The 25,929-nt window shown below is 41.7% G+C and overlaps 1 protein-coding gene across 1 annotated transcript in view; it reads left to right on the plus strand.

Annotated features, from left to right (window-relative positions):
- Positions 1 to 25,929, plus strand: part of Tmem150c (transmembrane protein 150C) — a 96,555-nt gene that overhangs the window by 67,499 nt on the left and 3,127 nt on the right. Inside the window, exons 2-6 of the mRNA XM_008846870.3 lie at positions 12,479 to 12,568; positions 14,574 to 14,627; positions 14,744 to 14,776; positions 14,871 to 14,938; positions 23,816 to 23,943. Of these exons, the coding sequence (XP_008845092.1) occupies positions 12,489 to 12,568; positions 14,574 to 14,627; positions 14,744 to 14,776; positions 14,871 to 14,938; positions 23,816 to 23,943 (363 nt within the window). The 5' untranslated portion in view covers positions 12,479 to 12,488. The remainder of the gene's footprint in view (positions 1 to 12,478; positions 12,569 to 14,573; positions 14,628 to 14,743; positions 14,777 to 14,870; positions 14,939 to 23,815; positions 23,944 to 25,929) is intronic.

The raw sequence follows: 25,929 nt of genomic DNA on the forward strand, positions 1-25,929 counted from the left end.
GGTATTTGGTGGGGATATGTTATTTTGGTTTTTCATGTTATTATTTTTTCTCTGTGATTTTGACATGTGAATTTCTTTTGTAGTTTCTGAGTCTTGTGTGATACTCGGGCCTTCAAGTTTAGTTCTGCTTCTTTTCTTTGAACTTTATGTGTCTTTGTGGTTTACTTTTTGGGTATGAAGAGCTGGTTCGTCTAAGCTTCTAGTTCTCTCTTTTGATTTTATATTGTAGTGGCCAGATTGCTTTTGTCTTCAGGAGTTCCCACAGAGGCCCAATTCAGATGAGGGTCAGATGTTTTCAGGCTCTCTCCTAAGGTCTGAATCCCTCCAGGAACTATTTTGGCCTCAGGAATTTGGGGGTTGGATTGGCCTGGGAGCCTGGCCCAGGAAAGATGCTGGTCTAGGGCAGCTGGTGGACTTGCCACCCAGAGATGCAAAGGCATATGGGGCGGGAAGAGTCCCCAAGGACTCTTGGGGACTGCACTGAAGAGCTGGGTTGGTCTGGATGCAAAGGATCAGGAAGCAGTATTGGTTCACCAGGTGTCTAGGGCCCCAAGGCATGGAATAGGGCAGGGCCTAAAGTTGGAGGAGAGAACTGTGGTGGAGATGGGAGGGTGAATGAAGCTGGGGGAGTCAAGGCGGAGGGCGCAATGGACTTACCTTGGGAACAGGCCTGAGGGTAGGAGAGAGGCCTGAGGCGGGTCCCAGGTGTCTGGGGCCCAAAGACAAGGAATGGGACAGAACCTAAGTTAGGAGAGACCAGCGGGGGAGGTGGAAGGGTGAATGAGGGTGGGGGAGTCAAGCCAAGGAGGGCCCAATGGACTTACCCCAGAGAGAGGTCTGTGGGTAGGAGAGAGGCCTGGGGCAGGTCTTTCAGGCCCAGGGAAGCAGAGGGAGGTGAGGGCTGGGCCAGGCCCAGAAGCAGTGCTCCTGGGGCCCAGAGAAGGCAGTCGGTTGGTCTGGATGAAAAGGATCTGGGAGCAGTATTGGTTCTCCAGGTGTCTGGGGCTCCAAGACAAGGAATGGGGCTGGGCCCAATCTCGGAGGAGAGAAGGGCGGGGGAGATGGGAGGGTGAATGAGGCTGGGGGAGTCAAGGCTTGGAGGGCGCAATGGACTTACCCCAGAGAGAGGCCTGTGGGTAGGAGAGGTATTATTATTCGTAAAGATATAAGTGAACTGGGGCTGAAGAGATGGCTCAGTGGCTAAGAACACTGATGTTCTTGCAGAAGACCCGGGTTCGAATCCCAGCACCCACATGGCAGTTAACAACTGTCCATAACTCCACTTCCAGGGGCTCCAACAGCCTCTTCTGTCCTCCATGGGCATTGCATGACACGGGTGCACTTATCTACAGGCAATACACTCATACACATAACATAAAAATAATAAAATATTTTTTAAAAGATATAAGTGAACTGGAAGGAGACTCTTAGCACAGAAACTCCAAGACTATATTGAATTCTAGTACTAGCAGAATGGAATTCCTTCTGGGATTCTCCCATTAGTAGTGTTGGGACAGTGGGTTCCATCTATTTCTAAGAAAAAGAATCCTCTGGGCCTTAAGTATAGAAGGATGTCTGTAGTCATCTGTTGATTGAATGAAAGTGACTGCTTTCAGAGATCAAGAAAATATTGGAGAAAAGCAGTCACTACTGGTTCTAATTAGAAATCATGTTCTTTGGGGACTAGCACTATTTCACAGTATTCCTTTATTAATGAGTATATTATTTCTTGCCAGTGCTCATGAAACATTTTGTGGTAGGGGATGACCTCATCTGTTGGGCAGTATTGCTTATCTCTGCTGCTCAGGAAAAGTCATAGAGTCTTAAGGTGACACCAGGTTACTTGACTATTGTTCCTTCCCAAATTCAGGACTCAGTGAAAACATTTTACCCATGGGCTGGTGACTTTCTGGTTTTGCACATTTCCCCATGCTGATTTGTATCTCAAAGTCTATAAAATTTAGGGAAAACAAAACAAATAGTCCTTGTCATTCACTTATAATTGCAAATGAATTACAACATAAACCCTCCACATCTGCCCCTGACAGACATCGCAGAGATTCCCAGAGGCTCTGGTTCATTGATACCAGGACAGTCCTACCATTAGTGGATGGCTCATTAATCATTTCTGCTCCATACCATGTGGCCCTAAGAATACATGAAAAATTACTGTGGCAAGGAATTTATTTCCTGATAAGTTAAAAAGTGAAAAAAGGTAACTGAAGACCCCAAATAGCCCTAGCCATGGAGTTTACAGTCACACATCCCTTAACAACAGGGGTACATCCTGAGAAGGGTGATATTTGATGTCTTCATCCTCGTGTGAACACCGGAGACTGCAGTTACACAAACTGACTATGAGGTCACCAAGGCAATATAATCTCGGGGGACCAAGATTATACATACAAGGTTCATCATGGACAGACTTAACCAGAGTCTCTTAACTAGTAAGTGGTAGAACTGGAATTCTAAGCCCTTGTCTCACATGGATCAACTTTAACTCTCCCCACTGCCCCTAGTAGGACAAGTCTTTCTCCTTTACAAGCAAATCCTTTCCAGGCCCAGGAAGTGCTAATCTTAATTTTTACAACATATCAGTCACTGTTAGAAGTGGTTTCTCACTGAAAAGAGCTCTAAGATCTTCAAACAAAGATGATCCAATGGCTGTTCATTTTCCATCTGTAGGCTACAGGTGTTTTACCATCACTTGGTACATTGGAAGGTACCAAGGATCCTCAAGGATGCCTGTGGTGACAAGAAGCCATTTTCCCAGGTTTTGATAGCCTCACTGGAAGAATTACATGGAATTTGATACTAAAAGTATAAAAAATCATATTACTATTATTATTGGCTTTTTTGAAACGAGGCCCCTGTATGTAGCCAGGCTGGCCCAGAACTTCTACTTCAGTCTCCCAAGTGGTGAGATTACTTGGGAGTAATGAGCCACTGTGCCCAGCTATAACTTGACTTTACAAAGTTCTGCGTTTTGAAACAAGTAGATGGGGGTCTTTGGTAACAAGCTCAAGTAGGCATAATACATCTTTACTTTCATGAGAATATAAATTTTCTTTTGATTCTTTGATGCCAGACTTCCAACAACAAAAATGTAAATGTTGGGAGCTGCCACAATCCTATTCCTATAGTTAATTTTCTCTCTCGGAAAAAGTAAGAGTTTCGGGCTGGACAGATGGCTCAGCAGTTAAGAACATTGGCTCTTCTTACAGAAGACCTGGGTTCGAATCCCAGCACCCACATGGCAGCTAACAACTGTCTAATTCCAGTTCCAGGGGATCCGACAGCCTCTTCCATCCTCCATGGGCATTGCATACACGGGTGCACTTACCTACATGCAGGCAATACACGCATACACATAAAATAAAAATAAATAAAATATTAAAAAAAAAGAAAGCTGGGCCTAGTGCCACATGCTTATAAAAAGGAGGAGGGGGAGGAGGAGAGAAAGGAGGAAGAGGAGGAGTTGTTTCAGGAACACAAGAGGAGCAGAGGTTAGGGTTTTCACATCTCACTCAAGGCTCTGAAGAGTCCCTGCTACGCAGCCTCACGCGCAGATTGGGTAAGAGTACAGATCACTCACACATGCCGAATGACATTTATTGGAAGAGAACACATGGTAGAAATGTACCGAGCTGGCTGTACTGGCTGTGTGAGATGTGACCATCTGGATAACAGCTTTGCAAGTCATTTGGATAAATAATGCCATTTGGAGGAGAGTCTCAAACCAAAGCTGAATGCCAGCACCCTTTCAAGAAGGTTTGTGCAATTCTGGCTCTTTTCCTCCTTTTATCAAAAACTCATTAGATCATGCTCCAGATACCATCAGCCCTTTAGCGCATGGGAACACTCATCCTCAGCTTTTCACTATGTAATATTATTGGAAGATTAATATCAGCAGAGTAAATACCACACAGACTAAAAAAGGAGCATAGTTCATAATGTAAACATAAAATTCTCAGGAGTGTGGAATCCTCCTTCCTCTTCATTCTCTTAAAGAAGCTTCTTCATTCAGCTCAAGAAAAGAATGAAACTTATCCTTACAAGGAAATGAAAACTTGGAGTGACTTTTTCTTTTTAAAAAAAATTCATTTATTGGGACTGGAAAGATAGTTCAGCGGTTAAGAGCACTGGTGGCTCTTGCAAAGGACCAAGGTTCATTTTCCAGCACCCACATGGCAGATAACAACTGTCCATAACTCTGGTTCCAAGAGATCCAGTGCTATCTTCTGACCTCCACAGGCATTGCACGATACAGATGCATTACATACATGCAGGCATAACACTCATATACATAAAAAATTTTAAATTAATATATTTACTTGTATGTGTGTGGGCATGCATGCCATGGTGAACGTGTAGATGTCAGAGAACAACTTTGTGGACTCAGTTCTCTCCTACCAGGGGATCCAGAGATTGAACTCAGATTGCCAAGTTTGCACAGCAGGTATCTTTACCTTCTGAACCATCTTCCTGACTCATGGATGACATTTTCTAATATAACTGGAGCAAGAGACCACTTTATGTTAATGGTGTCTTAGAGGGCGGAAGCGAGGAACCTCCTCTCAGTTTTAGCTTTAGTTCTCAGACAACACTGAGGCAAAATCAGGAGAGTTGCTTTATCAGTTCAATTTGTTTACTCTTTGCACTCCTAGACTCTGCACTCCTAGGAGAGTGCATTTTCTGAACTTGCCCTTGATCCAGAGTAGCTCACAGTCATTTCTGCACAACTCCGGTGACTCCACAGACCTCCAAGAACAAAGAGAACACCTGTTGTTTCTCCACTGAAAGTCCTTTGGTCACATAAGCTGAGTGTGGACTAAAGGCCCAGTAAATTCTCTGTGGCAAGAAAAGAGAAGTATGTTAATAAGTCCCACAGGGAAAGAAAGAAATGAAAGCATCAAGATCTGTCATGTGGAACATTAACAGGCTGACAAAACCAGAAATTGGCCCTGAGGTTTTCACTGTGGTCTTCTGGTCCCCAGATGGTCTTGGCACTTAGCAGGGTCTTTTGCAGAGCAAAAAATGGGTAGGGAAATGGAGTAAGGGAGCTTTCCTGAGAGAGAGAGAGAGAGAGAGAGAGAGAGAGAGAGAGAATCTGATCTTAAGCTCATACTTGTTAGCTGCCATAAGAACACAGCATGATTGGACCTCTGTGTCTGTGGTTTGTGTCCTTCAGTGTAAGAAATCTTCCATGACTTTAGAAGTCTGACTTAGCTCATCACATATTTCCCAATTTTTGCCAAAGTAACTTATAAATTGTCTAGGATCTCACCAAATTCAATAAAACAATAGAGACTCACATGTCTGAAAGATATAACCAGATCATATTTCAGTGTAAAACCACAAATCTTTTAGTAAAAAGAATATGGAGGAAAAAGCTGAGATCAAGGAATAAGCAAGAGTTCTAGGATTGACTTCAAAAGTGGGACCTATGGAAGGGGAATTGGAAGGTTAGGTTTTGTCAAAGGTAAGAATTTTTACTCTGCAAAAAACCTTGTGAATGAGCCAGGCGTGGTGGCGCATGCCTTTATAAAGTCCCAGCACTCAGGAGGCAGAGGCAGGCAGATCTCTGTGAGTTCAAGGCCAGCCTGGTCTACATAAAGAGTTCTAGGCCAGCTGGGGCTACTGGGAGTCCCTGTCTCAAAAATACCAAAAAATAAAAAACAAAAAACCTTATGAATGAGTTGGATGTGGTAGCAAACACCTGTAATCCCAGCACTGGAGAGGTAGAAGCAGGAGGAAAAGGAGTTCAAGGTCATCCTCCACTACACAGTGTATTTGAGGCCAGCCTGGGCTATGTGAGACCCTCTTTCAAAAAAAATGGTGTGTATGGGGTGTGTGGCTTTAGTGGGTAAAACTCTTGCTACATAAGCGTAGGGACCTGAGTTCCATTCCCAGCACCCTTGTAAAAGCCAAATGCGGTCACCTGTGCCTGTAACTCCAGAGCTGGGTGGGGTGGAGACAGGATTACTGGGGCTTGCTGACGAGCCAGTCTAGCAGGAAAAATGGTCAGTTCCAGGTTTGATAAGAGACTTTGCAGGAAACCTGATATTCTCCTCTACACATGCATACACAGGTGTGGGCACACACGTGCTTACTTACATACATCACACATACTAAGGTTTAGAAAAGTGCCAAGACCATTCAGTGGGGGAAAGATGGTCTTTAACTCAAGATGGGCCAAAGCCCTAAATAGGAAGGGCTAAAGCTATACCATTATTAGGAGGAAACTTAGAAGGAAAGCCTCACAGCATTGGGCTTGGGGATGGTTTCTTGGAAAGGACACTTTATAAAGCATAAGCAACAAAAGCAGAAAAATAAATAAATTGAACTTCCTCAAAATTAAAAACGTCTGTGCTCCAAATGACACCATCAATAGAGTGAAAGGACAGTTTACACAATCAGAAGAATTTTTGTAAATAATGTACACGGTTAGGGATTAATGTCCAAAAATATGCAAAGAACTATAACCCAACAGCAATGGCCAAACAATTTTTAAAAGATACACAAGAGGTTGAAGATGTATCTCAGTGGTAGAGTGCTTGCCTAGCACACACAGGGCCTGGGTTTGAGCCCAGTGCTGAAAAAAGAAGTCTAGCAAATTTTAATGGACAGTTCTTCAGAGAAGGTAGTCAAATGGCTAATGAGCTATGGTCACAAAAATCTGTGAAAATGGGAAAATTACATAAACCTAACAGTGAAAGCAAGATGTATAAAATTGGTGACATTTGGGGGCTGGAGAGATGGCTCAGCTGTTAAGAGCACTGGCTGCTCTTACAGAGGACCCAAATTCAGTTCCCAGCACTCACATGGTGGCTATCAACTGTCTATAACTCCAGTTCCAGGCTATCTGATATCCTTTTCTGACCTCTGTGGGCATTGTATGATATAGGTGCACTTACAAACATGCAAGCATTCATACACATAAAACAAAAATAATAAATATTCAAAACTTGGTGAAATCTGAGTAAAGCTGAAGGGTTATATTAAGGTCAGGTCCTTGGTTGCAGCAGTAATACAATGGCATGCATGATATTACTTCTGGGGAGACATGGTGAAGGAGTTGCAAGATTTCTCTGTATTATTTCTTACAACAACGTGTGACTTTGCATTCTCTAAAAAAAGAGAAAAAGGCATAGCCAATATAAAACACTTCTGAAGAAGTGCCAGAGTGGTTCCACTGCAAACTAATAACATAACCGTTCACAGACATGTTCCTTTCATCTCCCAAGGCATCCCATCAAGTTAAGAAACTGCAGCTTTCATCTAACCTCAAGCAAAGGATGCTGAATGTTTTCCCAGAATGTGGTTATAAGTTGCCCTAGGAGAGTTAAACTATTAAAAGTAAAATACTTGAGTAACCATTGAACCGTTTTAGGTGCTTCAAAAGCAAAACAAATAAGTAGCACATAGGAAAGATAACAAAACAGGCTTGCATGGTGAGGGATACCTGCAAATCCTAGCTCTTAGGAGGTTCAGGCAGGAGGATTGTTAGTTTGAGGGCAGTCTGGGTGAGGGTGAGACTCTGTCTTTAAAAACACAAAACAAAACAACTAGGAAGGGATAGGAAAGGAGACGGCTCAGTGAATAAAGTACTTGCCTAAGGACATGTGTTTGGATTCCCAACACCCAAATGAAAAGCCAGGCTTGGTAGCATGTGCCTGTAATCCCAGCACTAGGGGAATTACAGGCAAAGAGACAGGTAGATCCTGAGAGTTCACTGGCCAGCCAGTTTAACCAAAATGGTGAGCTTTGGGTTCAATAAGAGACCCTGTCATGAAAACTAAGGTGGAGAGTGGTAGAGGAGGACTCCTACTCTCAACCTCTGGCTTCCACATATATACACACAGATGTGTACACATGCATATACACATATACCACACACAGAAATAACCAAGGGAATATAACTCAATGGTAGAGCACATCACATCACTGAAAAAAAAGTCATAGGAAGGCAGACCTTCAATATTAAAATGTTACGATATTTGGGGGAGCCCATTTGAAAAAAATTATCAGAAAGAGTATCTGTGCCTTTCTAAGAAAGCTAGAAACAGTGAAAGCCCAGAGAAGAAAAAAAAGTGTTAAATTGTCCTGAATCCTACCGTGCAGAGTGGGGACTCTCCTGACACAAGGATCCATGTGTTTAACAGAATCACAGCACCTCCAGAACAGGAAGCTCTCAGCTGCGGTCATCAGTCCTCAGCACAACGCTAGGAAGTAGAAGTTATCTCTATGATTAAACTAGGGCTTAAGAGACGGAATAACTTGCCAAACGTCACAGGGCTAGTGACTGGCGAGTGGGCCCCCATCCTAAGCCTGTCCTTGCCATTTCTGTTATACCAATTGCCTCTCTTTCGAGGAAATCAGTGCAGACAGCTAGCTTGCTTCCATGGTCCTAGAGTTGACTTGTTAACTATTTTCATATACCTCCTGCTTCTGAATTTTGATTTCCTATTGTCATTCCTAGAAGGGGAGCTGATGTATCTGCCCATTTGACAACTCTGCTTGTCATTGTACATCTGTAGGTGGTATTCTGATTTTGTCCCTAGTCTAATGTGAACAGGGCTGTGAACCTGGGTTAGTATGGGTTAGCATTCTGTAACTGCAGAGATCTGACATATTGCCCTTTAGTTAACCCCCACAGTACCATCCTCGGTCTAGTCTTTCTCCAGGCCCAAGGAGCCAATTTCTGACACAGCTGACGTTGTCTCCTCCAGTTTCTCATTTTCTTCCCAGTGTGGCTGTCTTGGGCAAACTCATCCTGTTGGCACTTTATTTCAGTGGTGGGTCTACAAAGACTGGTTTACCTACTTGGTACTACTCTTACATTCTGCACTCCCTCTACATTTTGGCTGCTGATGGAATTCTGACTTTTTTTTAAGCATAATTGATAAATTTATTATGGGCCCACAAGTTTACATATAAATCAATGAATAGGCTTACATTACCCATATTGTGTATGCTTTAAATGTTCAGCATTTAAATGTTCTAGATTATATAACTAGAAAGACAAACCACTGATTCTACAGTCATTTTTATAGTAGTTACCACTTATCTACAGTTTCACTTTCCATGGGTGCCTGCAATGAACCATGGTCCAAAGATGTTAAGTGGAGCATTCCATAAATAAACATGTCATACATCCTGAAGTGTTCTAAGTACTGCAGTGAAATCTGGTGCTGTCCCACTTCTTCCAGGGACAGAATGGTCCCTTGTGCAGTGTATCCACACTATATGCACTACCTGCCTGTGAGTGACTTAGTCGCCATCACAGTTGTCACCAGCCTCTGTGACAGCACAGTGCTTGTCTTCAGGTCATCTTTATTTTACTTCATAATGGCCCAAAGTGCAAGAATAGTGGTGCTGGTGACTCAGATATGCCAAAAAGAAGCTGTAGAGTGCTTGCTTTAAGTAAGAATATATGTGTATCTAGGGGAAAACAGTATGTGTAGGGCTCAGTGCTGTCACTGGGTTCAGGCATCTAGTGGTGGCCTTGGAACAAATGCCCCCTCAGATAAGGACAATTTCTCTATATTGGCTGCTCTGTAGGAACAGTTTGTTCAGAAGGCCTCACTCAAGATTTCTACCACCTGACACCAGTAAGGTGTCAGCAATAGTAAACTGAATTGGATTAGATTAGATTAGATTCATTGATTAAAGGTACCTCTATAATGTCTTTCAATTCATAGATTGGTTTTAATTTGTTTAGCCTGAGGCATGGCTGTTAGAAAGATTCCATCAGGGCTGGAGCGATGGCTCAGCAGTTAAGAGCATTGGCTGCAGGGGACTGGGGTTCAGCTCCCAGCATCCACATGGTAGCTCACAGCCACCCATAACTCCAGTTCCAGGCAATCTGACCCCCTCTTCTGACCTCCACAGGCATTGCCCGCATTGATGCATTTTACAGATGTGCAGGCAAAACACTCATACACACAAAATAAAAATAAATAAAATTAAATGCTATCAGGGGCTGATTATGATGGCTCATGCCTTTGATCCCAGCACTCGGGAGGCAGAGGCAGAACTCTCTATGAGTTCCAGCCCAGCTGGAACTGTCTCAAAAAAAAAACAAAAACACAGAAACAAACAAAAAAAGGAAATGCTATGAGAAGGTGGGTGTGATGGCACACACTTAAAGAGTTGAGGCAAAAAGATCAAAAGTTTAAGACTAGCCTGGGTTACATTGCAAGTTCAAGGCCAGCCTGGGCTATATAACCTCACTCAAAAACATTAAAACAAAACAATAAGGACATATTATTTGATTCTAGGTGTCTCCTGATCAGAAAGATCTCCCTAGTCAGGCAGACTAGTTATGGGAGCTCCAAATCCTGGGACCTTACAGAAGGATTGACTCAGCAGCCTCGAGGCTCATGTTCTTCTGACAACACCACTGAGGTGGCCCAGAGGGTCTCAGCATGTGAAGGAAGATGCTGTAGAGGAACTCAGTAGTGTGGCAGAGCAAACCCAAAAATGAACATGTTGCACATAGCGTAGAATTCAAAATAATAAGCACTAAGCTCTCCCTAGAATGTCAGGTGAGGGCTGAGGGGTGTGGCTCAGTGGTAAAGCACTTGCCTAGCATGTATAGGGACCTGGATTCAATGCAGAGGGAGACGAAGAAGAAAAGGGGTTTGTGGGATGGAGGAGAGAGGAAGGGAAGTGAGTGGGGGTAGGGAGGGAAGACAGAAAGAAAGAATTCTCATTTTTTCCAGGTCATCCAGTGGAGGTCACTGGGTTACTTTATTAGAACTAGGTTTTTTTGCCTGTTACGTTAGTATCCCTGATAGATTTTTGTCTAATGGTTTTAGGCAATGCTAAGATATAAAATGCTATTTGACAGGTAAAGTAGGCGATGGATGAATCTGGTTGATTGGGAGAAAGCACTAGGACACAGATAAAACTCCAGCAGAATAGAGTTTATTATCAAAGGAACACGTGTGACAGATTCCCTTCTGGGCAGGGAAAATGTCTGCCCGGGGTCGTGAGCTGGGGTCTTTTATAGGGGGAGGCTTCTGGGGAGTGCAGAAGGCGGGAAGATATATATACACTTTTTAAAGTTAGGTGGGTGGAAGTGGGAGAGCAGGACTGTTAAAACCTGCCTCCTTTAGAGATCAAAGGGGAAGCCTGTTGTGTTGGCCAAACAGTGGAGCAAAGTCTGCTTCTCTTGACTTCAAAGACCAGGGTGCTTATTAACTTGGCTCCCTTTTCTCAGGGGCTTGCAAGGTCCATGAGGCCCTGTCGGTAAGGGGGTGGGGCTATCTGAACCCTAACACTATTTAGATATTATGTTCAAGACAATAACTCCAGAGACTTCTGAAGCATCCAGTTTTCATTTCATGGTGAGGAGGTTTATTCCTAAATTTAAAAGAAAAAAAAAATAGTATCCCTGTGATGGTTAGCTTGTAACTGTTAACTTGCACAAAGCATGTGATTACATGGACTGGAATCTCAGTGCGAAATGTCTAAATTGGGTTGGCCTGTGGGGATGCCTCAGAGATTTTCTTCATTGGGTCAGTTGAGGTATGAAAACCCACCTGAATGTGGGCATCATCATTTCATAGGTTGGGCCCTGTGCTGAATGAAAAAGAGGCAAACTGGACACCAGCATGCAGCAGTTCACTGCACTTTGGTCTTGACTGTGAATGTCAGGTGTGCTGTTCTCTCTGCCCCTGCTGCTGTGACTTCCCATAATGATGGAACCATAAACTAAAATAAACCCGTTCTCCCCCAAATCACTTTCATCAGGATATGTTACCACAACAGGAAATGAAACCAAAACCAAATGGAAAATACCCAGTGTCTCTATTTGTCTCCAGTGTGCTTATTGGAGCTAACTGAATGCCTTGTTTTCTAGAGCATTCATCTGTAGAAGCTACATGAGGAAAGTTCAGGTTTGCAAAGTTTTTGGCATTTCCCTTACCTTACAAATTTATTTAGCAGCCGTTAGACTTATGTACATGTCAGACTCCTCAAGCCATTGATGTCAACAGTAGCACTAAAAGTGGTCCATTGATACTCAGCTCTTCTGAAAGTCCTAACCCAAAGTCCCTTGTCCATTCTTAAATCTCTCTCTCTCTCTCTCTCTCTCTCTCTCTCCATCCCTCTCTTTTTTTTTGAGACAGGGTCTCCCTGTAGCCACAGCTGGCCTGGAACTCACTATGTAGGCCAGGCTAGACTCGATCTCACAGAGATCTGCCTGCCTCTGCCTCCTCAGTACTGGGATTAAAGGCATGCACCACCACACCCAGCCTGGCTGAAAATCTTTATAAAATGTTTTCCATTGGGTCACAGCTAAGGTATAGAATATTTAAGCTGATACTAGACAACAATCCCCTAGTGCTGAAATTTCCCACATGAGTAGATATAGTAAAAATAGACTTGAATCATGGTTCCAATTGGACTTTCTATTTTGAGTTACATGAATTTTTGCCTCTATTATTAATACCGTTTCCTTTTATTTCAGTGGTCCAGACATGGATGGGAAGAAATGCAGTGTATGGATGTTTCTACCGCTTGTATTTACTTTGTTTACTTCAGCTGGATTGTGGATAGTGTGAGTACACTTAGTTAATAATTTAAGGATTTAAGCTGGGCATGGTGGCACAGCACTCAGGAGGCAGGTGGTTCGCTGTGAGTTCGAGGCCAGCCTGGTCTACATAGCGAGTTCCAGGCCAGCTGGGGCTACAGGGAAACCTTGTCTCAAAAAGGCCAAAAGTAAATAAATAAATAAATAAATAAATAAATAATAATTTAAGGATTTGAGTGCAATGCAGAGGGAAACAAAGGTTTGATAGTATATGACATATCTGTATGAATGTATTTTTACTTTATATATATATAAACCTTGTTAAATTCCCTATGTCTTTTCTCATCTTTTGTTACTCAAAGTAAAATAGTAACAATAATATGTTATGCAAAATAGATTATCAAGAAGACTAGGTTGTTTTGTCTTCTTTCTTCCTCCTCTTCTTCCTTCTCCACCTCCTCTTATTCTTTCTCCTCCTTTTCCTCCTCCTCCTTCTTCAAAACAGGATCTTGCTATGTAGCCCAGACCAGTCCATAACTTGCTATGTAGACTAGGCTGGCCTTAAAGGTGCAACAATCCTCCTTTACCTCTTCTTCCACTGTGCTAAAATAATAGGCATATAACACATTTATTTATTTATTTATTTGTTTATTTATTATTTATTTACTTATATTGAAAGAGTCTCACTCTGTAGCACAGGTTGGCCTGGAGCTCATGCTGGGATGACTGACCTGTACCACTGTAATGAACATTTTGTAAACTGGCTATATGAATTCATATTTGCAAGATGTTCTCATTTGACACTGATGCGCTATGGCATCCATTCACAATCTAGTTGTGACAAGATCTGATATGTTTATAAAATGAAGTCTTGGCCTATCTGCATTTTCTTATTTCAAACAGTATTATTCACCTTAGGAGAGTTCATGAAGAATAGCAACCATTGGACTAGGGCTATAGCTCAGTGGGAAAGTGCTTGTCTAGCATGTACAAGGCCCTGACCTCAATCCCCAGTAGTGAAAAGGAAGGAGGGGAAGAAGAATAGAGGAAAGGAGGGAGGGAGGGACAGACAGACAGAGGGAGGAAGGAAAGAATAATGGTTACATATTCCCAAGAAATTTGATTAAATTTATGATTTTTTTTTATTTCTAGTTTCCAGATTATAATCATTACCATTACATCAGGGTGTCTTTTGAAAATTAAGGAACTACTAACATAGTATCTGAGCTTTACAAAAAACTATATGATCTATGGGTAAAGAATCACAGTTGGCAGGGTGCAGTGGTACACACATGTAATAGGAGGATCATAAATTTAAGGTCAGGCTACATAGAAAATTCCAGGCTAGTCAGGGTCTTAATGAGATCCTGTCCCAAAAAGAAAAATAAATGTAGTTAAAGAGCTTTTTCTGGTTCTTTTTTTTTTTGGTTGTTTGGTTGGGTTTTGTTGTTTTTTTTTTTTACTTTATGTGTATGAGTGTAATACCTGCATGTATGTAAGTGTACCTGAGTTGAGCAATGCCCACGGAGGTCAGAAAATGGCATCAGATCCCCTGGAACTGGAGTTACAGACGGTTGTTAGCTACCATGTGGGTGCTGGGAATTGAGCCCAGGTCCTCTACAAGAGCAGCCAGTGCTCTTAACCACTGAGCCATCTCTCCAGCCACTTGGTTGGTTGTTTTTTTTTTTGTTGTTGTTGGGGGTTTTTTGTTTTGTTTTGGTTTGGTTTTGCTGTTGTTGTTGTTGTTTTGGGGGGGGGGTTTGAGATAGGATGTCATGTAGCCCAGATTGGTTTTGAACTCCCTATGTACCTGAGGATGACCTTGAATTCCTGATCCTACTGCCTCTACTTCCCAAGCACTAGGAGTAAAGCTTTTTTGTGTGCCAACATGCCTAGCTAAAGAGCATTTTCTTAGTTACAAAGAATGAGTTTGATTTGGTACATTGAACCTAATTAAACTGAAAAACATCACTCCTGGGGTTGTTTGTTTAAAACTGATTTATTTTATAAACTGATCATTCTCTATTGCCAGGTACTTTATAGCTGTGGAAGATGACAAAATTTTACCATTAAATTCAGCTGCAAGGTAAAGTTTGTCTTTGGAGAATTCATTGTTATCCACAGATTTAGCAGAAAGTTTACCACTGGTGGGGCTGACCTGCCTCTGCTTTAACTTGAGCCTCTGTGTTTTTTGTTATCCAGGAAATCTGGTGGGAAACATGCTCCATACATCAGGTAACTATGGGTCCTCCTGAACTGTTGGACTTAGGAAAACTTGAAACTGACAGAGTTTAATATAGAAACTGTAAGACATTTCATCTTTTTCCAGTTTTGCAGGTGATGATCCTCCTGCAAGCTGTGTGTTTAGTCAAGTCCTGAATATGGCTGCATTCCTAGGTAAGATGAATGGAAATGGTTCATTACACACTCTGCTACGTTTCTATTTTAAATTCTCCTAAATCCATATCAAAACATGGGAGACCTAGTTGATAATTTAGTATCATGTCATGTCAATATGCTGAAGGCAGCCTTTTGTTCTAAGTGGGTTCCCCTCCTCATAAGCCTTTTACATCCCCCTGCTTGCCTTCCATTCGCTCCCCTTTACCATTTTTATCATTTCTGCATACTCTAAACTTTATTTCTTTTGCTGCATGAAATAATATATTTCATGTGGTCATAAAATCTTGCTGTGAGTGCAATACACAGTTGCTTTGAAAAGGATGTCTTATTTATTCCTTCAATGGCACAGATGGGAAAATGGGTGGGTTCCGTGATAAATACTGTTGTGTGTAGCATGACACCCTCCTGTGTGCCTACATACATATCAGGTTGGAAATGAAGTAGGTTTAAGAAAAAATATCATATGTGGCCCTAGGTCCCCATAATTTCTTCAGGTCCCAAGACCATCTTTTAACATCCTGTCCCTCCGCCCCCAGATCTGCAAGTGCTTGTATGACCCTGTCAGTCCCTAGAGATGGTGGGAAACAGCCATGCTTTCTCTCTCCTGTTTAATCTACCTTGTATACCATGCCCTCCAAGCCAGGCCTTCCCCACATCTTACAAAGGGTAAGCTAGTTAGCTGTCACTGTTGGCATGCTGTGGGACAGAACCAGGGACAGCTCAACATTCCCATAGTTTTTGAGGAATGGTTTTTTGAATGGTAAGACTTCCATTCTAAGCAAGAGATGCAGATGGTGTTGCAAAGACAATATTGAGCTTTTGAGGTACTTACCCCCACATCTATGTATGTCAACTACATATCTTTTCCTCACCTCTCAAAAAAAGGATTTCTACTACTAATGTGTGCCCTACTCCTTTTTATGATACAAGATCTCATGTTGCCCAAGCTGGCCTCAAACTCGCTGTGCAGCCAAGGATGACCTTGAATTGCTGATCCTCCTGTCTCCATCTCCTGTGTGGTGGGATTACAGACATGCACCACCATGCACCGTTTATGTGGTGCTGGGAATCAAACCTAGCAAACACTACCAACTGAACCATATCCCCATATCCTCAGACCTTTATAGTGTATATTTCTTTTTCTTTTTCTTTCTTTTCTTTTTCTTTTTTTTTTAGGCAGGATTTAATTTAGTTCAGGCTATCCTTGAACTCGCTATGTATCAGATGACCATAAACTCCTGATCCTCCTGCCTCCATCTCCCAAGTTCTGGGATTACCGCCCTGTGTACTTTTTTAAATGTCTGCTATAGGAAAGGGAGGAAATATAAAACTCACTGGAAGATTGTCAGTCTACTATGTAACACAGGCAAAATCTTAGTTCAAAAAGCTCAAACCATGAGAAACATGAGGGTCATTTCCAGAGAAGGATTCTGAACAGGGTTCCTCTGAGGTTAACAAGATTTCTCCCTGGAGCTAAGCGTATTTTTGTCAGTGCCTTTCTCTGCCCAGGCTTCACCCAAGCTGGAAGAGTCTGGGAGGCACAGACCACTCACAAACACTAAGAGGTTAAGCACTCTGTTGTTGGAATTGCTGAATCCCTTAGCAGCATTTATTTCCTGTGCCTGACAGTGAGAGTTTCCATTCCCAGATCTTCATAAGTATTGAATGGCACAGCACTTATACAAGTGTCTCTGTGTGACCAAGGCTGATCAGAGTCAGCTGTTTGACTGTCGGGGTCCTTAGCCTCAGAGCCGCCAGGGGCTTTACACTTACTCCTTCTTCCTACTTTTGACACAAATGGCTGCTAAGGAATGCTTGCAGTCAGGAGCACACAAAGTCCCATGAGTGAACCTTTAACTGCAGAGTTGGGGCCTTCCACATACCCTTTGCAATCACTGCACATAGGCCTACGAATCACAACCTCTGCTCCGATCATCCTCCAGGGCCCAATACAGACATCAACAGCCTTCATTTCTGTTCCAGACCCAAGGCTGAGTGCTTTCTAAACACTGCCTCATTTAGTCATGATGCATAGGAGCCTGCTTTTATGAAAAGATGTCACAGGCTGTCCTCCATGGGGCTTTAAAGAATCCAACAAATGCTCTGGAAGCTGCACGTTGCTTCCTCTGTGTTCTGCTGGCAAATTGATCTCCCCAATAGTCTTTATTGTAGAGTCTTTAAAAAAATCCAGTTTGTATAGTTCACAAGTTATGTAGTTCTGAAGAGTATGATTACCTAATTATAAAAGTGTTTGCAGAAAGTGACAGTGAAAGCCAGTTCTCCTCTTTCAAGTGACATTTGTCATCACTTCATTCCCAGTTCTTCCTGCTCCACCAAGAAGCAATTAAGCTTTTACCAGATCTTGCTTGAAGGTTTTGCAATAGCCAGTGTTTAGTTTTTATTACCTTTCATCATTTTCAGTGCCATCTGTTGGCACAAAACTGATTAAGATTAGTGTTCAGTGAGCAAACTAGCAATTATTTGTTTATCAACTCTGGGAATGGAAAAGAATCCATTTCCTAAATATTCTTGCCACACACGATGGGTGCTTTCTTCTCCCTGGGTCTGTCTGTCCCTGTTAGACCTTAGACAATTATTACTTTAGACTCTATAACTGGCTTTAAGAAATAGCCTTCATTATCTATAAGTAACTGCTTTCAATAGCCACATATGGTATAATTTATAGTCTGAAAATGAGTCAATGTGATGTTTATTAAAATTAGTTAGCAAAGATCTTTTATCTTTCTGACAGGCTAATCAAAGATTGAATGTTCAGTTATTTTCTTCACAGAATTAGCTGTACTCTTTGTCCTAAACCTATACTTTTTCCTTTCCGCCAGAGGGGGAAAAAAGACCTAAGACAAATTTGTTGAAAGGAATGTTATTTCCTGCCCTGGGGAAGTTATGAAGATAAAGCTAATCACTGAATGATTTCAGTCACCTAATAGCAGCCGCCTTCCCTCCTTCAGCCAAAACATATTGACTGTCGTGTTTTACTGCAGTCATAAATAGGAATTATTGATGTATAAACAGTAAAACTAAACTAAGTAAAAAAGAAGTTGGCCAGGCACCAGTTTAGAACTGCAGCAGAAAGATGTTATTCTGAGTTTCCAACTTGAAAAATGCAATCAGTCCTCAAATTTAAACATTTAAAGTTTTTTTTAAATATATTTTTTAATTTTTTTATGTGTATAAGTGTATTGCCTGCATGTGTGTAAGTGCACCTGTGTCATGCAGTGCCCTCACAGGTCAGAAGAGGGTGTCGGATCTCCTGGAACTGGAGTTAAAGACAGTTGTTAGCAGCCATGTGGGTGCTGAGAATCTAACCCGGGTCCTCTGTAAGAGCAGTCAGTGCCCTTAACCACTGAGCCATCTCTCCAGTCCCTGAACATTTAAATTTTTTAAATCAGTTGTTTTTCTGTCTGTGCTTTTTAAAAATATACAGGAAAATTAAATAGGGACACCTGTATATCAATAGTGTTATACATGCCAAAAATAGCAGAATAGTAGGTTTATATATTCTTTTTTCTAAAGCTATTAGTAAAAATCTAATTTTTATAAATTTTTTGCTGAATTTTTGTGTATTTCACACATAAAATCACTTTATACTTCCCCTTTAGCACCCTCCCATAGCCCCCCCCCCGGGGGTTCCTACATTCTGTCATTTGTATTAAGGCTTATTATGTAAAGTTAGTGTCCCAAGATGTCCCTCAGTGCAAGTTCATCCACCGGGATTTAGTCAGCCTATCTAGAGTCTCTCCCTTCAAGAAGATCAGCTCTTCCACACCTAGCAGTATTCAGCTGCCAATAATTCTTCAACTATGGTTGGGGCTTGCTGTTCATTTCCACAGTTCTGTGCTGGATTTTTGTCTGCCTAAATTTGCACAGGTCTTGTGCATGCTGACACCATTGCTGTAGGTTTATATGAGAAGGGAAGCCACTTCTCCTGAAGGCTAGCTCTCATAGCTTTGGAGAGCACTATGCAAGCTGATAAGGAGGAACATCAATCAGTGGTCCAACCCCAGCTCCAAGGCCTGAAAACCACATCACTGACCAGCACAGCAAACACTGGTGCAGTAGTGGCACTTTTATCTTGGGGGTGATCAACAGCTGCCTAATTGGACTTAAAGCCCACTCAATGAGAAGAAACTCATGTCTTAGAGGTCATAGAGCTTAGAGAAAACCCCAAGGCTCTCATATTCCTAGACTAATATAATTTCTTACTATTTGCAAAATATGGATCCTTAAATTTATAGACAAGTATCTCAGTCGCCACCCATCAAAGTAGCTTCTTTTTCAACAGACAGAGATTATTACAGAGTTATACTACTGGTCACACACAGAGATTCTCTGTGAGTTGCCAAAGCCTAAGTGGCACATCCAGGATGCAACCTCTACACCTAAAAATCTGATTATATCTTATTTGTCTGTGTGTGTGTGTGTGTGTGTGTGTAGGCATGCACAAGTCACTACATGAAGCACGTGGCAGTAAGAGGACAGCTAGGGAGAGTTGGTTCTCTCCCTCCACCATGTGAGTCCTGGGGATCAAACTCAGGTGGTCAGACTTGGTGGCAAGCACCATGACCCACTGAGTCATGTTATTGGCCCAAAATTGAAGAAAATAAAATTTAAGTTTAATGAAGAGCAATTTATCTTTTATTTCACTTGTTGCTTCTGTTTTTAGGGCCAGATCAGAGGTCATCAAGATTTGTTCTTCTGTTTTCATCTAACCGTGTTACAATTATAGCATTTATATTTAGGTTATTGATCCAGTGTGGATTGATTTTTGTACATAGAATACATAGAATGAGGCACAGTTGCAGCTCTGTGATAGAATATTTGTATAATATCCATGAGGCCTTAAGTTCAATTCCCAACGCAGAAGAAGAAAAAAAAAAAGAGGAATGAGGCAAGGGCACAATTTCCATTCTCTTTTTTTCTGTAATCTGACCTGGGTTTGTTGACTCAGGTTGCTACAAGCTCTTCAACACATGCAAATTAGAAAGGCTGGAGAACAGGCATGGTGGTAGAATGATGCTAAGCTGGATACCAAGAGGTTTTCAATAATTTGCTCTAAACAAACCAAGGAAGAGGGCCAGGCATGGTGATGCATGCCTATTTCCCAGCACTGAGGAAGCTGAAGCAAGAGGACTGGTTTGAGTTCAAGGCCAGCATGGGTTCCAGATCAGTCTGGGATATTAAGCTCTTGTCTCATCCCTCACCCTCCCCAAAACCCTTCCAAAATGAAAAGTAACTTTTTTTAACTTCCCAGACTGTGATTCTTATCTCTAGAAGTTCAGTTAAGTGGTTTACATTTTCAGTAGGGCACAGGTAAAGGGGCTGCAGAAGAGTATTAGAAAAATGATGGGAAAGTCTTTGTGTCTAAGAGTGGGGAAACACCAAGATCAAGGCGTGGGTGCCCAGGATCCCATGTGGAGTCAAGACCGCAGCTGACCATCAGGGGAGGTGGGGAGTCCATTCTTGAGAATTAGTCCACTCAAGACTAGAAACATGTAGGCAAAGCCACTGCCTTGCACAACCTTGGACCTTGGGGGAGGGGGTTGTGTGGCGTGCAGCCACTCGGAAAAGGCTAAAACTGCTACCCACCAGCAGGAAGTCCTCCATCTTCCAATCTGCTCCACCATCAGACCACCACTAGAGGAATGTGGAACCCAGTCCCATGGTTGGAGACCACAGCTCCGGGTTCATGGAAGATGACCACAGTTCAGGCTCACAAGAGGGGTCATAATTTCAGTTACACTGCCTCCTACTGCTTTCCTGTCTTCCTCACTCTGATTATACTTATGTTTAAGAAAGAATATTTTGGCTTCAGACCAAGAACTACTACCATACTGCTGCCATCTTGGCTCCCCAGTTATTCTCTTTCTTATTTGCCAAGTCCTGAGTTCAGAATTTTGAAATCAGTATAAAAGCACCTAAGATCAGGAAAATACTCATCCTATGTGGTAAGATTCCTCACATAGTCCAGCACATACACGCAGCCTCTCAGGAGCTGGTTTGCCCCAGGGCTCAAGACCAGCTGCCTGGGGCATACCTCATTCCACTGCCTTGATTACAACTTCCAAAATCTAAAAATTATTTTATTTTAACTTTTTAGTTATTTATTTTATGTGTATGAGTCTTACACCAGTACATATGTAAGTGTACCCATGTTATGCAGTGCCTCCAGAGGACAGAAAAGGACATCAGATCCCCTTGAAATCCCGTTTCCATTTTATTTTATTTATTGTTTTTATTTTATGTGTATGAGTGTATCGCCTGCATGTATATAAGTGCACCTGTGTCACACAAAGCCTGCGGAGGTCAGAAGAGGGTGTCAGATCCCCTGGAACTGCAGTTATGGACAGTTGTTAGCTGTCATATGGATGCTAGGAATCAAACCTGGGTCCTCTGGAAGAACAGCAAGTGTTCTTAACCTCTGAGCCCCAGGTCTAAAAATTCTTAATGAAACTTAAAAGTATATCTGTTGGTCAGAAGTGGCCATGGTAAAAGTAGGTCAACATATATAATGTAGAGGTGCCTTTGAAATTGTTATATTGGTCTTTTAAGAAATTATTATTTAATCACTATTTGCTTGATAATTTATTTTTTAGCAGATAGTCTGAATCTGCCACAATTCAAACCTAAGAGTTACATAGCCATAATCTTAATATAATAGCATAAAAACATAATTATTACATAGCCAAATCTTCATTAGTTCATGCTTTCTAAAATTTCAACTAGTATCTAGCTTGGAAGGAATTTTGCCTCTTCTGAACTGACTAATAATAGTGTTGGTAGATGGACAGGGCAAAGCCTAGTGTTTGGAATGTAATTGCTGAAATTAACAGTGCTGGACTGGGGCTAGAGAGTGGTTACGAGCACTGGCTGCTCTTGCAGAGGACCCAGGTTAGAATCCCAGCACCCTGTAATTCCAGTTCCAAGGGGTTTGATGCCCTCTTCTGGCCTCTGAGAGCACTAGGCATGTCTGTGATACATATACATGCATGCAGTCCAGCTGGGGCTACAGGGAGACCCTGTCTCAAAAAATACCAAAAGAAAAAAAAAATCATTACATTCAAATAGGTTTCTGTTTCCTGCATAATTTCACCACCTGTTCATAATAAAGTAATTTCGCATCCATATTCCAAATAGGAAGGCAGCATTGTCAGGACCAAGAGATGAACATGCCCATGTATCTAGGCAAGAAATGCATAGTGCCTAGAGTGACCCTTAACTCTGGTGGGTCAGTGTGTAAAGAGCCACACTAGAGACTGAGTTTAGGGCTTAGGCCAAAGTTCCAGCACAATTCTGTCTCCCAAAATTAAATTGCCAGCAGAGAGTTCCCAGAGAAATACTTTTCTCTAGTAATCTTTAAGAGAGTCAAATGAGCCAGGTGTGGTGGTGCATGCCTTTAATTCTAGCACTCGGGAAGTAGAGGCAGGTAGATGAGTTTGAGTCTAGCCTGGTCTCCATAGCGAGTTCCAGGCCAGCTGGGACTACAAGGAGACCCTGTCTCAAAAGAACAACAACAAAAAAAAGAGAGAGAGAGAGAAAGAAATCAAATGTGCCACACTGGTGTTCTGTCCTTCCATGACTAACTGCCATACAGAGTTAATTGGCCAGTATATCATGGAGCCCTGTGCAGAGCTCTCCAGTCCTAACATACGAGACTTAGTTGTCAGAAGACCACCTGGTGTCAGAATGCTCCATGTTCAGTTAGCCCTCTCTCCACTTCTTTTTCCTATACTTATCCTAAAATTAATAAAACACTGTTCAGTTTTCCATCCTGTAAGATATAGTTATTAACAGGCTCCTGGTATAACTCCTAACTCTACCAGTTGAGGAACTATTGTCACCTTAGGTTATAATTAATTCTATGGTCAGTAGTAGACTTTGGCTGGAACACACACTAAAAGCTGTCTCAGGATGAATACTTTGCAGTTGTGTAAATTATGGTTTACCTCTATTCTGACTGAAAATACAAATACAAATCAAGGTTTCTTCCTATTGCTTAGACTTAGAGCTGAAATCAGCATACTGAGCTTTATAGACAGGATGAAATTCAGCATACTTAAGAAATGCAAATGTGTGGGTGGGTTTTCTCTATTAATGGCTATAAATACTTAATGGCTATAAATACAAAGGTCTGGAATCAAGGTTAAAACCTTAGTAAATAATTTGCAACTTAATTGCTATATAAACAAGGTAATTCTTGAATTTCTAAATGTTTTCCCTGCTGAAATGTAATATCAAAATAAATCATCTAAGGAACTACATTTCCTTATATGTAGACAGGATTTAAATCAATTGCCAGTTTTTCATCACTTACAGACTCACTTCTCCCAACTTTTTGTGTACATATGAAAATATCTCTGCACTAAGCTATTAATAAAAGCTGATTCTTAGGTTAGTGGTTTGAATGTGGACTGTCCCCAAGGTTTCTATTAGAAGTCAAGTTTGAAATCTAACTTCCCTCATTCTGCCTTGATAATCTCAATTACCAGCTCACTTCAAAAGAGTGTCTTTTTTAAATGAGTAATTAATATCATTTGAAAAGTCCCAAGCACTGTGTGGAAAGTTCCTTTGAAAAATCATCTGCCTGTTTTTGCAGAGGTTTAAGAAGTGCTGTGAGAGCCAGACATGGTGTCATATATCAGTAATCCCAGCACTCAGGAGGCTGAAGGAAGAGGATTTTGAGTCTGAGCCTTGGCTACATACTGAGTGCTAGGCCAACCTGGACTCTGTCAAAAAGAAAAGAAAAGAAAAAAGTTAAAGTTCTTCATTTTTTGCACATTGTGGTTGTAGAATTTTGCCTGAGTCTAGGTGGATGATTTACATTCTTTAATTTTAAAATTGTGTTTTATTCCCTAGCTCTTGTAGTAGCTGTTCTGCGCTTCATACAACTGAAACCAAAGGTTTTAAACCCATGGCTGAATATTAGTGGATTGGTGGCACTGTGTCTGGCTTCCTTTGGAATGACCTTGCTTGGTAATTTTCAGGTACTTCCTTTGGCCTTTTTTGCTTCCCTCTCACACTGGTAAGGCCTACACTCCACTTCTAGATTATTGCAGCCCTCAGGGACAGTCACTATATGGCCCTGCATGAACTTCCAAAACAAGTAGGATGAGCTAGAGAGATGGCTCAGCAATTAAGAGCACTGGCTACTCTTGCAAAGGACCTGGGTTCAGTTCCCAGCACCCACATGGTGGGTAACAACCATCAGTAACTCCAGTTCCAGGGGATCCACTGCCCTCTTCTCCCCTCCATGGGCATTGCAGACACAAGTGCACTTGCATACATGTAGGCAAAACATTAATACACATAAAATAAAAATAAAGTTTTGTGGTTTTTTCAGTAGGAACTTTGGGTCCAAGAATGATGGAAAGAAGGCTTTCCATCAGTCATCCCCAAGAGTCTCTGAACCTGTTCTGATCAGACTTACAGTGGGAGTGCTAATTACCCTGAAACACAGGATGACAATTGACAAACTAACAACTGGAATAGCTGTATGTTTTCTATGTAAGATTTTATAGGCACTGGAGCAATGGCTCAGCAGTTAAGAGCACTTGCTGCTCTTACAGAGGACCCAGGTTCAGTTCCCAGCACCCACATCGCAGCTAACAACCACCTGTAACTCTAGTTCCAGGGGATTCAGTGCTGTATTCTAGCCCCCATGGGCATTGCATGCATATGGTGTACTACATACAAGCAAAACGCTCATACATACAAAATAAAACAAATAAATCTTGAAATAAAAGAAACAACTTTGCCAGGCGTGGTGGTGCATGCCTTTAATCTCAGCGCTTGGGAGGCAGAGGCAGGCGGATCTCTGTGAGTTCAAGGCCAGCCTAGTCTACATAGTGAGTTCTAGGACAGCTGGGGCTACAGGGAGACCCTGTCTCAAAAAGACCAAAAAAAAAAAAAAAAGAAGAACTTTATACGAACACACTTTTCTTACTAGCAAATCATATTCCAGTATGTTTTTCTGGAAAAGCACTAAGATCACTGCCCTTTATAATTCAATACTCATCAGTCTTATTAATGAAAGCTTGCATTTCAGAATAGCAATCTTCATATGGAAAGTTTGAAAGTCCAGAATTTCTATAGAACATCTCTGACTCATAAAAGGATGTACTAACTCGAACTCATCTTCCTAGAGCTTTAGAAGCTACAGTCACAATGTGGAAGAACCAGTTCCCTTGGCAATACTTCACCCCTTGTCCTGAAGACTTCATTCATTGCAGTAGTTGGCTAATATCCCTGCCTCCATTCCCTCCATGCCCTCTTCCACCCTATGCTACTGCAAACTTTGTCTTGTGAACAAACACTGATCCTGATGCTCCTCCCCTTCCATTGAATGAAATGCAAATGTACAGGCATTCAAGACCCTCATCATTGTAGTGAACACTTATAGTCATGTCTTATGGTAGTGGGTTTTCTGAGATGCTTTCTTGCCCTGCCCCTGTTGTTGATTCATTAAACCAAGATCATTCATTCTTCAAGACTTCGCCTTAGTACACAGTAGCAACTAAATGAGTTTTGGGGGACATATGTTGTTTGCTTCTCACAAATGCTTCTATTTTAGATTCCATCCCATATCTCTAACCCCCAGCTATAATAATTCAAATGGGTCTTAGTCTTTTGACTCTACAAAAACCTTGAATAATGAGTCTTCAAACATTATTTTTCTACACTAGGTCTCTAAATCTAGCAGACAGTCATAAGTCACAGTTTTCTTTATTATTCTAGGAAAAAGAAACCCCAAAGAATTCCTCTTAACAATGATTAGGGCACAGCGCACAAATCAGCTGTCCCAAAGGGGAATCACTATGTGCTAATCAGATCTTAACATGTCAGAACTGGGTGGTCCTCAGTAAATACACAGCCACATCCTGAGTTCCATTTTCTTGGCTTGGGAAGCAATTTGGGATGTTTGCCCTTGGAAACTTGACAGTTCCCTCTCTTTAAAAAAAAAATATATATAT

This window comes from Nannospalax galili, unplaced genomic scaffold (assembly GCF_000622305.1).
Source record: "Nannospalax galili isolate Female #2095 unplaced genomic scaffold, S.galili_v1.0 scaffold763, whole genome shotgun sequence".
NCBI classification, from domain to species: Eukaryota; Metazoa; Chordata; class Mammalia; order Rodentia; family Spalacidae; genus Nannospalax; species Nannospalax galili.